The sequence below is a fragment of the Macaca nemestrina genome, chromosome 9 (assembly GCF_043159975.1).
Source record: "Macaca nemestrina isolate mMacNem1 chromosome 9, mMacNem.hap1, whole genome shotgun sequence".
Taxonomy (NCBI): domain Eukaryota; kingdom Metazoa; phylum Chordata; class Mammalia; order Primates; family Cercopithecidae; genus Macaca; species Macaca nemestrina.
In genome coordinates this window covers 29,484,007-29,500,240 of record NC_092133.1, presented here as the reverse complement: position 1 = coordinate 29,500,240, position 16,234 = coordinate 29,484,007, and the positions used below count along the sequence as shown (strand labels likewise).

Genomic DNA, 16,234 nt, shown 5'->3' with positions numbered 1-16,234 from the left:
GTTTGTAGAAAGTATTTGGAGAGCCTGCCAGAGAATCACCACCACACACAACACTCTTCTTCTATACGAACACATCATTCTCAGGTAGGAAAGACAGCTGCGCTAGCCGACTGGAGTATGCAATTCCTAAGGTGCCAGTGGGACCAACTGGATTGCCCCACTCCTGCTGACGGGTCAACCCAAAGTGGCCTTTGAGTTATCATGGGAGTTTAGTCTATATGTCTATCCTACTGAAGACAAAACCATTAAAGCAGGGTGAAAAAATGATCTTAACAGCTAGCACGAGAATTTCTCTTGGGCCGAAATTACCTCCTTGTAGGCAAACACCTTAATTAAAAGCAGCAAGAAGGTGAGACCCTGAAGGCAAAAACTGAGCAACAAATGAGGTAACTAAATAGCCCTGAGTGTTAATGAACAGAAATTTCAGGGGTTAGAGCAGAAAAAGAAAAGGATAGGAAGAGAGAGCTTAAGAACATGGCAGGAGACTAGAACTCAAATAGAAGACGTGGCTGGAGGGCTTTCAGGGCTTTCAGGGATTGCCAGCATTCAATTTCAAACTATCTTCATTGGCACAATCTCAGTCACTGCATTTTCAAAAACCTTCAGTCAGGGTTTCTACATGTATAGACATATTCTGAGACTGTTTGGTGGAAAGTTAAGGAGTAGGAGCTTAGAGCCAGAGGGACCCCACACCTTATCCTTGAACCCCAGAATTTACAGAAATTTAGAGGAAATTGTCTTTCCCCAGGTTAAGCAGATAGATAAACAATAACATCTTGATCTTACAAGGAAATCCTAATTGACATTTGGGTATACTGAGAAAACGAAATTCTAGTGTTTTCTTTTCTCTTTGAGCTTACTGATGTTCAAAGCAGAATGGTTTGTGGTGTCAGCTGTTGTGGAATGCTCTTTAGAAAACTTGGTATCACAGTAACCTAGTCCAAATGGTTGAATGCAACTCTTGTACACAAGATCTGTCTAAAGGACATGGCTATGTATTGTTATTTATTTATTTATTAATTTAATTTATTTATTTAGAGACAGAGTCTCGCTCTGTCGCCAGGCTGGAGTGCAGATCCAGCTCACTGGCATGATCTTGGCTCACTACAATCTCCGCCTCCCCAGTTCGAGCAATTTTCCTGCCTTAGCCTCCCGAGTAGCTGGGATTACAGGCATGTACCACCATGCTCAGCTAATTTTTGTACTTTTAGTAGAGACAGGGTTTCACCATGTTAGCTAGGATGGTCTCGATCTCTTGACCTCATGATCCAACTGCCTCAGCCTCCCAAAGTACTGGGATTACAGGCGTGAGCCAATGCGCCCAGCCTCCTCTATGTATTTTTAAATCATCATTTGATTGGCATTAGTTTTCAATGTGAGGCCTTGAAAGCCACGTAATGTATTCTAGAGATTTTTGAGGATAAAAAGAATTCACCCACTTTCAGTAATATAATTTGGTTGATTTTCTCTTCTCTGGAATGAAGCTGCAATTGGCTTGACAATAAAGAGGTATCTACCCCAAAATCAGTACTCAGACTACCAAGCAGGTAATTGGGCAAACTGCTACATTTTACTGTCTTGTCTTCCTCTTCCTCTTCTTCATCATCCTCTTCATGACGCTTTTTAACCAATATAACTCCAGACTGAGCCTCTACAATTTCCTTCCGTAGCTAAATGTAGAAAAAGATGACACAGAAGTTATGCAATAACAAGAATCCTCTAAAGGGAAATTTTGTGACAACTTAATTATTTCAACAATCATTTTAATTTGTTGAATTGTCTTGCCAACAACTGAAATCAAAGTGACGAATAGATCCCAGAACTGCTGCAGAAGAGATTAAAGCTTCAGAACTGACAAACGATGAATAAATCAAAGGAGTAAAAATTGTCCTTGAGGGTGTGTAATGTTTGTATCTTTCTGTCAGTATGACACCTGCTTGTAAATATTTTGAGTCTTTCTTGGTACTTAAATATTAAGAAATATATATTGTCTTTATATTTTACAAAGAAACCTGTTCACAAAGGACTGGTGGGTGAAGGTTAAGAAGAATTAAGCATGCCTTCTTTTTGTTTCAGAAAAAGAGTGGGTGCACAGTTCTGACCAAAACAAAACTACACTGAAGGGCAGTGTTTTTTTTTAGTGGTTTGACAGAGATTATTATTATTATTATTATTTTTTTTTTTTTTTTTTTTGAGACGGAGTCTCACGCTGTTGCCCAGGCTGGAGTGCAGTGGCGCGATCTTGGCTCACTGCAAGCTCCGCCTCCCGGGTTCCCGCCATTCTCCTGCCTCAGCCTCCTGAGTAGCTGGGACTACAGGCGCCCGCCACCGCGCCCGGCTAATTTTTTGTATTTTTAGTAGAGACGGGGTTTCACTGTGGTCTCGATCTCCTGACCTTGTGATCCGCCCGCCTCGGCCTCCCAAAGTGCTGGGATTACAGGCTTGAGCCACCGCGCCCGGCCTTGACAGAGATTATTGTTTAAAAAGTGGGATTTAGGAAAATCACAATTCTATCAAAACAAATTCTACTTTATCCTTGATCAATTATCTTAAAAACAATCCCTAGTGACAAGGGAGGATGAAAAGGATATCTGTGGATGAAGACAACCTCTGTGCAGGATAAGAGCAAAACCCCAAATCTCATTTTTTAAGGTATACCCTCATATTTGAGGGCTAGCCAGTGTTGTATAAGATATAGGTTCCTTGATTTATTGTGTGGATACAGGCTCCTATAGTCATTAGAATATATTCTACAAATTAACAAGAAATAAAAATATAAATACATACAATACCTAAACTTAAATTATATCCCAACTCAAATCTGAACAAAGGAGACTCTATAAAATAAAGCACATCACTTATATAAACACACATATATTTAAAATAGTACTTTGAGACACTCTGCTTCAATCTTCTTTTGTTGTAAAACTCTTTCCAACTCTTTCAGCTCTTCAACCGTGCGTGCTTTCATTGGGAAGTTTTCAACCACACAGGGGATATGAAAACACTTGGGGAAAAAAATGCAAGACAAAATAAACTCATTTGTAGAATAATTGTGCATTTCTGGGGTTGAGTAGGGGATGTTTTCTGTGATTAATCATGCATGGGTAAAATTGTCAATGGAAACCTTTTTAAAAATAAAACAATGTATTCCATGAGTATTGGTATAAACTTCATATAAAATACTGTGCTTTTGTGAAGGGCTGATTTTTAGGTCAGTAGTTCTCAACTAGGAGCGATTTTTCTCCCTCCTTCTTTCCCCATCCTTTTCCCCCAAGACATTTGGCAACATTTTTTATCTTAATTAGTGGAGGCAAACAATGCTACCGTCTCCAAATAGAGGCCAGAGATGTTGCTACACATCCTGCAGGGCATAGAACAGCCCCCACAACAAGAAATGATCCAGCCCAAAATGTATGGCTCATGAGAACCCTGTTTTAGAGCAATACTCAAATCATACAAAATGTAGGGTGGCCGTATACTTCATTGTCTACTTTTGGAGCATATTTGAAAGTGAAAGGGATGCTGATAATAGTTACTCTGGGATCACAGACATGACCTGAGACTTTTGGTCACCCTACACAAACAGGGAAATTTTACTTGAGGGCATTTCAATGAGGAACAGCTCTTTAGAAAATGCGAAGGCAGGCACAGGCAGAAACATGAACCAGATTTCGTCTACCGTTCAATCTGTGTGAAATGTGAGTGAGCAGACATCTATTAAGATCCAGATGCAGAGGGTGTCTGCGAGGAAAGGAGGAAAAGAATGCTAAGACGGATCTTCAGAAATGATGGCTGGGAAGCACATGGGGACTGAGCACAGAGGGAAGGAGCCAAGAGACAGGGACATATCCAGGTGAAATTCAGTATAGGAAGGGGCAAGTCATGCTCTCAGTGCTTTGCTATGCCTGAATTTTCTTAAATTTATTTTTAAAACTTTCCTGAGCTTTTGATGACAATTCTCATCAGGTTTTGTACCTAGGGTTCTATCTGTTACCTTAAGAGCTCGACCTTTCACAGCCATCGAATTCCAACATTCTTCTTTGATAAGTTCAGCCAAATAGCTCTTGGCTAGGTTATGCATCTCTACATCCTTTATCATCTTGAAGAACGCAGACAAAGGGAAAAGATAAAAATGAAAGTGTGGCCTCAGAAATAATAATCTCCATTGTAAACTCATTAACTGCACCTTCAGTGGTAGAGTCTAGTTGTCTTTCTCCAACACTTTGAGCCACCTTGCACTGAGATGCACTTTTGGGAAACACATCTCTGCCTTTGAGAACATCGCCTGAAGTTTATCTGTAGACTTGGATTCTCTTCCTTGAGGACACACAGTACCTCTAAGGATGGTCAGGTTGCATACACAAGTGAAGCGGGGTGTGAGGATGGATGCACTGTAGTGGTGAGCTGCATGGTTAATGTGCACAAAGTCTGCTGGTTGGAACAGCAGTGAAGCAAAACCACTGAGCAAAGTCTTCCTGTTTTATTAGAGAGGTCTGGAATTCATATTTTTATGTGAAACTGCCAGATATTTAAATGTTGGCTTAAATATCGCCAACACACATTTGAAGTGCGTTTGTGACCTCTGTCTGGGAGTCTTTACTGTACTTAATTATTCTATTATTTACGTCCACAATAAAAAAGAACCCTCTACTACTCTTGGGGATCATACAATTTGTGTTATTTTCCACTTAAAAACATGTTACTTCAGTTAGTTTTACTTGCTTACGTAATCCCATTGTTTATTATTTAAATAATTAAGTATTCCTATTTTAATACAGTTTGCTGAAAGACCTGGTGTGAAAGTGAGACCTAACAATCTTTAGTCCTTAGGATCCTTTTCAGGATCTCTGTGCACTTCATTTTTTTTGGCAGAATTATTAGCAAACTAGCTAAGAATAATATCTCGTAGATTTAAAATGTCTTTTTTAGTACTTCTTGTGAATTTCTATTTATTTTATTGTCTGATTAAATGACTTTAATTTGCAATTCATTTCTTTTTGATTCTGACCCAGTAAGTTAATAGCTAATATAGTTTTAAATTATTTCTTTCTAAATAGACAGCTGGCTTGGCATATCAGTTGTCAGGACCTGCCTGATTCCCAGCCCACTCGGCCCTCCTCTCTCCACTGCTGAGGCTGTTTATCAACTCCTCCAAACTCAGTCCCTAACACTGTGTCCAGGTTGTCATTATCGGGCTTTGGTCTTTTTCCTATTATTGAGATCCTGGCCGGGGCAGGGTAGTAGCCTAGTCTCTCATTCACATCCTTGACTGGCAGGTGCCACTAACTCCTCCCAAGGACTAGTATTCTGATCCTAAACATGCTGAAAGCTCCTAAACAGCTGAGTTTATGGTGCCGTTTGCTAACACTGTTCTCTACTGGACCACTATTGTGCCTAATCTGGTGTTAATATCTCTTCAAAGGCACAGAGCTCAAGAAAAATAATAAACAATATGAGGGAAACTAGCATGTGGAGGGCCTTTCTCTGCACCAAATCCTGCCTCAGAGGATCAAGGAGAACTCTTGAGGGATGAGCATGAATTTGGTAAGTGGCAAGTAGGGGCATCTGGGGCAGAGGCACAGGGTGGCAGTGGGGGAGGTAGGATGAGTTTGGCAATGGTAAATAGTTCAGTGGGCCAGGGGAGCAGGTTCACTGTGTCAAGTAGTCATATACAGCTTGGAAAGAGAAGCAAATATACAGTGAGGGAGGGGGCAGGCACCGAACCCACACACATTGCTGAGTGGTCAAGATGACTTGGCTGGGAGAACCTGGTGCAGAATAGCAGGGGGCATTCTGAGCCTGAGCCAAGCCAGAGCCAAGGAGGAAGAGCCTCCTAGGAGGAACAGCCAGGATCCTCCTGGCTCTGATCTTAGCCAAGTGACTCTAGCTCTCTAAGCCTCTATCTAAGCCTCAATTTTTTCAAGTGGGGCAAACTATCACCTACTTTTTTGAATTGTGATAATCAAAATAAATAAATTCAAAAAGCTCCTAGATTGGTGCCTACCTCTTGTGATAAGAAAATGGGACTTTTTTCATAGCTTCCTGTTGCACAATCAATAAAAAAGCCAAATTCTTTACCACAATATACAACGTCTTCAGGGGCTAGGCTCTGCCTACCTCCCCTACCTCATTCCATGAGGCTCTCTCCCATCCACCATGCTTCAGCCTTTCTGGTCGTGCTGTTCCTGGAATACTGCAAGTCATTTCTGCCTGTGGGCCTTTGCTCTTGTTGCTCCCTGTGCTTGACATTCACTCCCCCCCAGATCTTTGCACAGCCAGATGTCTCTCTTCCTTTAGTTCTCAACTGAAATGTCAGCCCTTTGAAGTGGCTTTCTTTGACCACAGAAGTAGATCTCCCACATCTATCAGAGCATCCAGTTTGTTTCCATCATATACTATGTAGAGATTTGTTTACGACCGGTCTTCTTCAGTACATTACCCCATGAAATGTGTCTGTCATCATTATTGTATTCCCAGCACCTAGATTAATGTGCCTGGGACATGAATAAATGTTGCAGAATAAATGAAGGAATGATTATCCCAGGTAAATTTTATTGTACTAAATCAGTCTGTTGAGATACTCTTGTCCTAATTGTTATCCACTACATTTCCTCAACTTCTCAGTCTCATGTCATTCACTAATTTGACAAATCTCCTCATTTCTATATCTTCACCTCAGTCATTAATAAACATGTTTATCAGGACCAAGTCCTGGGGCACATGGTGGAAACCTCCCTCCTAGAGGCATCAGTCAAATAATCAACCTCCTCTTTGTGTAGTTGTTTAATCTATTATAATCCACCTTAACTGTCCTTGAATCCAGCTATCTTTCATTCTCCTGTGTTTTTATATTTGCAGATTCAAAAAATTAACCTGTACTAGCAGGTTGAGAAAGAGGAAGCTTCAGAATATCCTGTGTAAAACACACTTAGGGCTTTTATTTAAAATAAAATCCATATGAGCAAACAATTTGATGTGACTGCCACAAAATAATACAAAGGCTGAATTAATAGAAGTATAGTATGAATGGAAGTTTCAGTTTATGCTTTTCTCTACACTGGACAGAAAATAATTTGAATTCTTCTGTGGGTACAATATGCAAATATAATTAATCTGGAGGAAAAGGGCAAGATGATGACGAGGCTATTGAAACTATAATACATGATGGTCATAGGAGCTGGGATAATTAGCCCAGACAGGAGAAGATCCACAGGGAACATGGAAATTTCTATTCCTCTACCACTCTCAGAGGGGCCATAGAGTAGGAAGTGCTCAAAGAGTAGAAGGATCAGTGAGTACAGGAAGAAAGATTTCCACTCTAATTAAGAAAGGGCTTACTAAACCAGAAGCGTCCAAAGTTGGCATGAGGTGGCTAAGAAGACTTCCAAAAATGTTCAAACATATGGCTAGCAGGAATGTCATAGAGGGGAAGCAAATGTCAGATGTCTGGCTGGCCTAGATGTTCCCCCTGCTCCAAACCCCCAAATTCAGTGACCCTCTGATTCATTACACTTACATGCACTACGTTTGCTTTATTCACATTACACTGGAAAAGGTTCTGTCATATTCACATTATTATGAAGAAGTTCCCTTTCCTATTATCTTTTTACTTCTTTCATCATAACTTCATGATGCTTAAATTACACTTTTTCATACCTTTGCCACTTCTTCCTGACTTTCATCATGAAGCCTTTCTAGTTCCTCAAGATCTAGACCAAATTCCTGTTGGTCTAATTTTGCAATATTTTCTAGTTTGTCATTTTCTTCCATCATATTCAGAATCTGAATGTTGAAATAAAAAAGGGTGGTGACAAGTAAAGAATTAAACTGTAATAAGATAATTTTCTTAGTTTCTTTTAGGCAGCAATCAATAAAAAATAGATGTTTTATTTATCTAAATGTACTACTAAGTAAAGAATTAGATTATGGGCTTATTGTGGTTATTGTAAGTTTTAAGGTTTCATCCTTAAAAACTCATTCATCTAATAAGAACTACAAAAATATGTAAGCTCATCATTTCATTCTATGATATTAAAGCACTGTTGCTAGTTTGAGGTATACTAACAGCATTGTGGTTATGTGTTTTAAGAGTCTTTATCATTTAGAGATACATACCGAAATAATTAGAGATGATATGGTGTTTGGGATTTACTTCAGAATAATCAGGGAAGGGGTAATGGATGGAAGCATTGGTGAAATGATATTGGCCACTGGATGTATTATATTATTCTCTTCAATTTTGTACAAATTTGAACTTCTATACAATAAAAATTATCTTTAAAAGTTTATAACTTCAAAAAATTCAGGGGCAAAGGATACACACTGCAACACATATGACAAAATATTCATGTCTTTAATATATAAAAAGCACTTACAAATAAACAAAAACGAGGCAGACAACATGATAGAAAAAGTGGGACTTCAGTTTCAAAATGATAGACTGAGAATGAGTTCAACAATTTTTCTTTTTTGCCCCAAAATATAAAAAAGTTAAGAGAAAAGAAGTATAGCATAGATAAATCCATTACTACAATGAAGAGGAAAAAAGAAATAGAATCCTTCAGGAGCATGAAAACTATAACAACTGAAAGATGGAAATCAGATGGATCAGCAGGATGCATCATAGCCCAGAATGCCCTCAGCACAGCACTCAACAACAGGTGGAAGCTACACCAGATACAGGAACAAGGGTTTACCTGCTGGCAGGTTGATTAGTAGGGGCTGCTGCATCAGAAACAGACAGTAGAACCTGCCTGTACCCCAACCTGGTGAAGTTCCCTAGGGTCCAGCAGTAGTAGCTGGAGTGTTTGTCTCCAGGTAGAAGAAATTGGAATGAATATTTGGATGGGAGAAACAAGGCAAGGCCCAAGGAATCTGTTAGTGGCTAGAAAGAATAGAGAACTCCCCCACCACACAATGGGCTGCCAAGACACTTCCCAACACCACCCACCCCTTCTCTTTTCACTGAGAGCAGACAGAATACCTGCTAAAGTCAGATCTCCTACACTTCTTCCAAAGCAGACTGAGCTGGTATCATGGAATTATAACAGGGAGTTTCAATTATAAAGACAAGCATGAAATAATAACAATAAATCACTAAATATTTGGGGAACAACAAGACCACTGGAGAGAAACAATAAATTCAACAAATAGAAGACTTGTTGCCCAAAGGAAAAGAGTTAATTAAGCAAGAAAGTTATAATTTTACAGCAACTAGGGGTGCAAAATATTGTATTTCATAAAAAGAATCACAAGACAAGAAAAATAAATGAAGGATAACGATTGATAAGAGATAAATATGTTATTTTCAAAAGATATGATAGTCTACCTAGATAATCTAAGACAATCAAGTGACAAAATAGTAGAACTAAAAAGAATTCAACAAGGTGGTCAGAAAAAAATCAATAATATTCACATATACCAATAATATATACCAATATATAACATATACCAATTGTATTAGTCTGTTTTCATGCAGCTGATAAAGACATACCTGAGACTAGGCAATTTACAAAAGAAAGAGGTTTAATGGGCTTACAGTTCCACATGGCTGGGGAAGCCTCACAATCATGGCAGAAGGTGAAAGGAAAGGCATGTCTCACATGGCAGCAGACAAGAGAAGAGAGCTTGTGTAGGGAAACTCCCCTTTTTAAAACCATCCGATTTCCTGAGACTTATTCACTATCGCAAGAATAGCATGAGAAAGACCCGCTCCCATGATTCAATTATCTCCCACTAGGTCCCTCCCACAACACATGGGAATTATGGGAGCTACAATTCAAGATGAGATTTGGGTGGGGACACAGCCAAACCGTATCACCGATGTAATAGAAAAATATTCCATTCACAAAAATGGTATAAACTATAAGATACCTAAAATAAACCTAATAAGAAATTTATACAAAGTCACTTTCGGAGAAACTATAAACTTTCACTGGAGATTATCTTTTTAAAATTGAATAAAGAAATAAATATATAATATACACATATGTAAATATTATATATTTATTGAAAATATAACTTTCAAAGTTATATATTTTAAAAGAAATAAATACATAGGCCTAGTGCAGTGGCTCATGCCTGTAATCCCAGCACTTTGGGAGGCCAAGGAAGAAGGCTAGGAATTCAAGACCAGCCTGGGCATCATAGGGAGACCCTGTCTCTTCAAAAAACTACAAAAATCAGTTGGGCATGGTGGTGCATGTCTACAGGCCTAGCTTACTTGGAAGGCTGAGGTGAGAGGATTACTTGACTCCAGGAGTTCAAGGCTGCAGTGAGCTACACTTGTGCCACTGCACTCTAGCCTAGGTTACTAAGCAAGATCTTGTCTCTAAATAAATAAATGAAAGATGTAAATATATAAATATACAGATGCTCCTCAACTTATGATGGGGTTATGGCCCAACAAACCCATTGTAAGATGAAAATATCATGTCAAAAGGGGCATTTGTAGACATGATGGGCTGCGAAAACATAAAACACGATATCCAAAAAATGCTGGCAACACAGTACACTTCAGAGTATTCATTGTTTACCTTCATGATTGCATGGCTGACTAGGAGCTGTGGCTTACTGCCACTGCCCAACATTGTGAGAAAGTATGGTACCACATATTGCTACTCTGGGAAAAGACCAAATTCAAAATTTAAATCACAGTTTCTACTGAATGTGCATTGCTTTTGCACCATCATAAGGTCGAAAAATTATAAGTTGAACCACTCTGAGGTGGGGACTGTCTGTATATATCTTAATTCAATTTAAAAAATATTCTTCAGTAAAGTTTTATCATATATATTGATATATATACACTAAAGTTCAGAGCTGGCAGATAAATTCTTCTCCAAATCAAACTATAAGCAATATACTCGCAATCAAAATCAAATCAGAGTTTTTCATGGAGTTTGACAAGCTGATTTTAAAATTCCAATGGAAAAGTAAGTATACATAAAAAGGCCTTTTTTTAAAAAAAAGAAGGGCAAAAGGAGAATTATTCTCAAGATACAAGAACTATTATAAAGCTATAGTAATTAAAATAGCTTGGTATTGGCTCAAGAAAAGATCAATATTCAATCTTAGAACAGAGTCCAGAAACAATCCTATGTCCAGGGATTGATAGAGGAGACACAGCAAATCAGCAGAGAAAGGATAGTATATTAAATAAAACAGACTTGGGAAATGGGCTATTTGTTTGAAAAAAATAAAATTAGAACCATATGACATACCATTCACAAAAATAAATTATAGGTGAAATCAAAGAGTATTAGAAGAAAATATGTGTGACTTTGAAAGGTCATTTAAAATCAGATGTAAAACCCAAAAGTTATAAAGAAAACGATCAATAACTTGGATCATGCCATAATTTTAAAATTCTGCTTTATAATAAAATTATTTAAAATTTGGCACTTCATAAAAGTTAAAAGACAGAAAGTATTTGTAGTAGGATGAGCCATATATTTTTCTAGAAAATATTTGTAGGTTGAGCCACATAAAAGAGCAATTGCATGAAGTTCCACCTAATAATAAGGGCTACCTTTAGATATGTCCCATTCACACTTTCATGCTCTTTACCTTTCCAACTGACTCAGATGAGATCAAACAAGGCAATCTTTGAAGCCCTGAGTTGAAGATAGCAGGGTCTCTGAATGACTGCATGGAACAGAACAGCTGCTGAGCTGAATACCTACCCAGGATGGTTACATGGGAATGAAATAAACTTCTCATCACTGTGCCACTATGTTTTTTTGAGTTTATGTGTTACCATAGGCTAGCTAACTCTAATTATCATAAATACATATGAATAAAAAATAAAAATAAAGAACTCCTATAATCAACAAGAAAATGACCAATTATCCAATAAGGAAATAGGCAAAGAATATAAACAGGAAATTCACAGGAGAAGAAATACAAATACTGTTTAGAGTTATGAAAAGGTGCTCAGTCTTATTAGTAATTAGGAAAATAAAAACAAAGGGCCAAGGAAATGATTTAAGAACTTTTTCTAAAACCGAGAGACAAAGGTTTCCTATTAAAATGCCCATCAAAGTCTAGTACATGAAAGAAGAAAACACCTAGGGTCCTGGTAGGAAAAGGTAACACATTCAAATGGGAAAACTGAAGAGAGAAACTTAAAAAAAAAGATTTGGCAGAGTAAGGAGAGCCAGCAATACATGATAAAGCATTAGGCTTCCAACTGCGGGAAGCCATCTCCGCTCCTAGGTCTGAAGGGCAAGAGCTGGGAGTGGTTAACGAACCTGGAGAGACCCATAAATGTAGGAGAGAGATGGCGGTCATTGCCAACTCATAACCCTACAGGGAGGAAACTGGGAGAATGAGGACCCTGGTCTTAGTCTCCTGCCCTGCAATCCATGATCTGAGCCCTACAACAATGGGGTTCTCCTGCTGATGCCACTTATTGCCTAAACCCAAGAGAAAGTCAGAAGGCAAGACAGTGCATTGCTATTATCCATAAAGGCCAGCCTCTTGGGGCTCAAAGAAGAGTGGAAAAGGGAAGAGAGTCTTGGTTTGCACCAGCAAACCAAGAATACCCATTGAACATATCAAGGTGCATACCTGTACATTTCCAAACACTGTGGATAAAGACAAGATCCTATAAGTCTCCAAAGATAAAAATCTGGTTACCTACAAAGAATTGGGAGTCAGGCACTGGAGTCTCTGAAGGAAACACTGGAAGTCAGGAGACAATGGAGCAAGCCTTCAACATTCTGAAGGCAAACCATCAAATGGATATGAGTGTAGGATAATTACATTTTAAGAAAAACCACATCTCACAAAATGTACCTCCCATGTACCCTTTCTCAAGAACAGAGCCAAAGCATCTGGCAGGTCTAGCAGCAGGGCACCATTCACGGTGGTACCACTTGGATGGTACCCCAGAAGCACAGCTATGTTATAAAGGATGTTCCCAAGCATGGCGCAACACAGCAGTCCTGTGTAGGAAGCTACTGAAGGACACACACCAAGAATACAAAGAAAATCAAGTGGGATTCAGGAAATAAGAGCTCCAACTTAAGAGGCAGGTCTCTAGGACAGCAGCCATACACCTGGTCTACAGAGCAAGAGCAAGGTGCTTTGACTGGAGCTGGAGGATGGAAAGCTCTAGAAGGGAGGTTGCCCAAAAAATGCACTGACAGATTGATCACTTCAGGTATTTGATTGTATTGAGAAGAATTTGTTAGCATTTTGAGTTTGAATAGGTCATAGAAAGGCTTATCCAAAACAAAGGTTAACTATTAATTCTAAGAAAAATCAAGTTGTAAAAGCAGAAATGTAATAATAATACACTGTGTGGCTCAGCTTTGAAGAATATTCAAATAACTATCATAGTATGTATTCCAAGCATGGATTTATATGTGTGCTATAGTGGGGATGGGGAGCAGTAACAAGCATAACTACTCATGTTCCATACCAGGAAGCCCATAGTTAGCATCAAAACAGAAATATCAAGAAATAACAACAGTAGTAAGAAGACTATTTAGACAGAAGTAAACAGACCAAATGAAAAAGTGGAAAGAAGAGAAAACAGTTACCTCAGGAGTACAAGTATCAGTCAAGAGAAGTAGGGCAGTGGCTGCTTAAAAAAATATTATTTTTAACTACACAACTCAGTATTATTTAATCTGTAAAAATATAAATGCATAACTTTGGTAAAAATCAGTATTATAAAAACAATTAAGATGGTAATTTGGGGGAAGATGGGGAAAACCACTGTTGATATGAAGTGGGAATTGGTGAAACTTTTATCTTATTAAAGAACTTCAGAAAACTGAGCTTACAAGCAGAGAAAGGGAGGTATAGTTCCTCAGGGTAGAACAAAATTAAGTTCAAAAAGTAATTTTAGAATAAGAGCCAAATGTATTAGAATATGAAATTACAACACTTACAGTTTTGGAAAGTGATTTGATTCCTTCTTTTATCTCTTTCCTTTTCTTGGAAAACAGATTAACCTCCTTTTTGATGGCCTGAAACAGAACAAGTGTATCACTTAACAAAGCAAGAGAAATCAGAGAGAGAGAGAGAGACAGAGAGATATATAAAGAGATACATAGATAGCAATTCTCTAGAAACAGAAACTAAAATGTGTAAAGAGTAATATAAAGTGTACATGAAGTAATACCACTGCAATACCTTGCTTAAATCTAACTGCTACTATGTAAGTGACATTAAAGCTACATGAAACACATGTCAATTATATGGCCAATGGAAAGAAAATAAGTAGTGAAAAATTAGTGAACAGTTGATTAAGGAAAACCAGTATGCACTTTTATTGGGAACTTGAGACTAGATCAATAGGCTAAATCCAGGCACGAGCTGTAATCAGTCGGTCACCTTTCTGAACAGCTGCAGCCACAGCATCCCTTCCCCTGTTCCTGGTCCACAGGACAGAGGTAGCATCCCCTAAAACTCACTCCACAGTGGAGTACTGCAGTTCATGCTTTGCTGTGGTTTACCTGGACACCATTGTTGGGTTGCATGTCAGCCTGCGTACAGTTCTTAAAGCTCATATAACTTGATCTAAATGATTGGGCTGTGTTTAGGGTGTTTATTTGCTTTCAGAAAAGTTACACCTGTATGTTGTAGTGCTCTGCCGAGTGGTGTCTCATTCCATCTTCTAACTTTCCAGTACGTTTCCATAGGAAACTGATCTATTTGGTGCATCTACAGAGCACTATTTCAAACCTACCCCATGTTTCACAAATACCTCTTGGCTTTTTTGTTGTATCCAAGGAATTTCCTTCTTAACATCAGTTGGAACTAATTCATCCTGAGATGAGTCAATGCTTGCCTTCTGTTTCTGATACACGTTAGAAAAAGACAGACATGTCTTAAAGTTAAAATTCATCAAGTTTTTCCCCTCCCACCCTACCATATGTAACTGCTTTGAATTCCTTTGCATTTGTTGCATTTTTGAAAATAATCTCAAACATTTTGTCCCCAAGATGTAACATTTTATTCATGTAAGTCCTATCAGTCTGCCGTTATATTAGCCACAGCTTCCACCGAGGAAGCAGAGGTGATCAGACCAGTCACACTGCCACTACTCTTTGCCTTCTTTGTTACTGTGACCCACATGTTTCTGCCCATCAAGGCCTATGCCACCATCTGTGCTTAGGATCTTTTTTCTTCTTTTTGAAGTCTTAGTGCTTAAAATCTTTTTTTCAATGCCATCTCCTTCTGTATCATCAATGTCTCCCTTTTACAGGATCTTCACCAACAGTATCCAAACATGCTCTACTATCTCCTGTCTTAGGAAAATTACTCTCACTTGACCATAACATTCTTCTTCAGCCACCACCCTATTTCTATTTTTTTTTTTTTTTTTTTTTGAGACGGAGTCTCACTCTGTCGCCCAGGCTGGAGTGCAGTGGTATGATCTTGGCTCACTGCAAGCTCTGCCTCCTGGGTTCACACCATTCTCCTGCCTCAGCCTCCTGAGTAGCTGGGACTACAGGCATGTGCCACTGCAATTGGCTAACCTTTTGTATTTTTAGTAGAGACAGGGTTTCACCATGTTAGCCAGGATGGTCTTGATCTCCTGACCTCGTGATACGCCCACCTCAGCCTCCCAAAGTGCTGGGATTACAGGTGTGTGCCAACCACTGCCCCCGCCAGCCCACCACCCTATTTCTGTGCTCCCCTTTGCAGCAAAATGTCTTGAAAGAGTTTGGGAAGCCACGCTCTCCTGGCTCTCCCGTAACCTCACTGGCTAACCCTCCTCAGGGTCCTCTGCATCCCTGAACTCTTCTCCTGGCTCACCAGAAGTTGCTCTGTCCTGGTCCTCTTCTGCTTCTTGCCATTCATGCTTCCATGATGTCCTTGCCTAGTGTCATGGCTTTAAATCCCATCAGCATGTCCTTGACTCAAATCAACATATCCAGTCCCGACCTCTCCCCAGAACCCAAGGTTCATCTATCCAACAGCTGAACTGGCATCTCCACTTGGGTGTCTAACAGGCTTCTTGAGCTTAGCATGGGTAAAACTGATTTTGAATTCCCTTCATAGCTGCCCCCTTCCCCCACAGTCTACCCTATCTCCATGAATGACACCATCTTCTACATAAATGTTCAAGTAAAACAATCTAGGAGTTCTTGGGCCCTTTCTTTTCCTCTCTCTCTATGTCCAATTCATCAGTGAGTTCTATCAGCCCTACCTCTGAAACCCACCTGGAATCCACCACTTCTCTCCTAGGCACAAGACTCCTCCACCTCCATCA

General features: G+C 39.1%; 1 protein-coding gene across 7 annotated transcripts in view; it reads right to left on the bottom strand.

Moving 5' to 3' along the window:
- Positions 1 to 16,234, bottom strand: part of LOC105478311 (cilia and flagella associated protein 43) — a 107,940-nt gene that overhangs the window by 36,420 nt on the left and 55,286 nt on the right. For all 7 annotated transcript variants that reach the window (XM_011735428.2, XM_071069167.1, XM_011735430.2 and 4 more), the window contains 6 exons: positions 14,723 to 14,815; positions 13,905 to 13,982; positions 7,660 to 7,785; positions 3,998 to 4,102; positions 2,891 to 3,007; positions 1,440 to 1,670 (listed from right to left, as the gene is read on the bottom strand). In XM_011735428.2, coding sequence (XP_011733730.2) covers positions 1,440 to 1,670; positions 2,891 to 3,007; positions 3,998 to 4,102; positions 7,660 to 7,785; positions 13,905 to 13,982; positions 14,723 to 14,815 — 750 coding nt within the window. The remainder of the gene's footprint in view (positions 1 to 1,439; positions 1,671 to 2,890; positions 3,008 to 3,997; positions 4,103 to 7,659; positions 7,786 to 13,904; positions 13,983 to 14,722; positions 14,816 to 16,234) is intronic.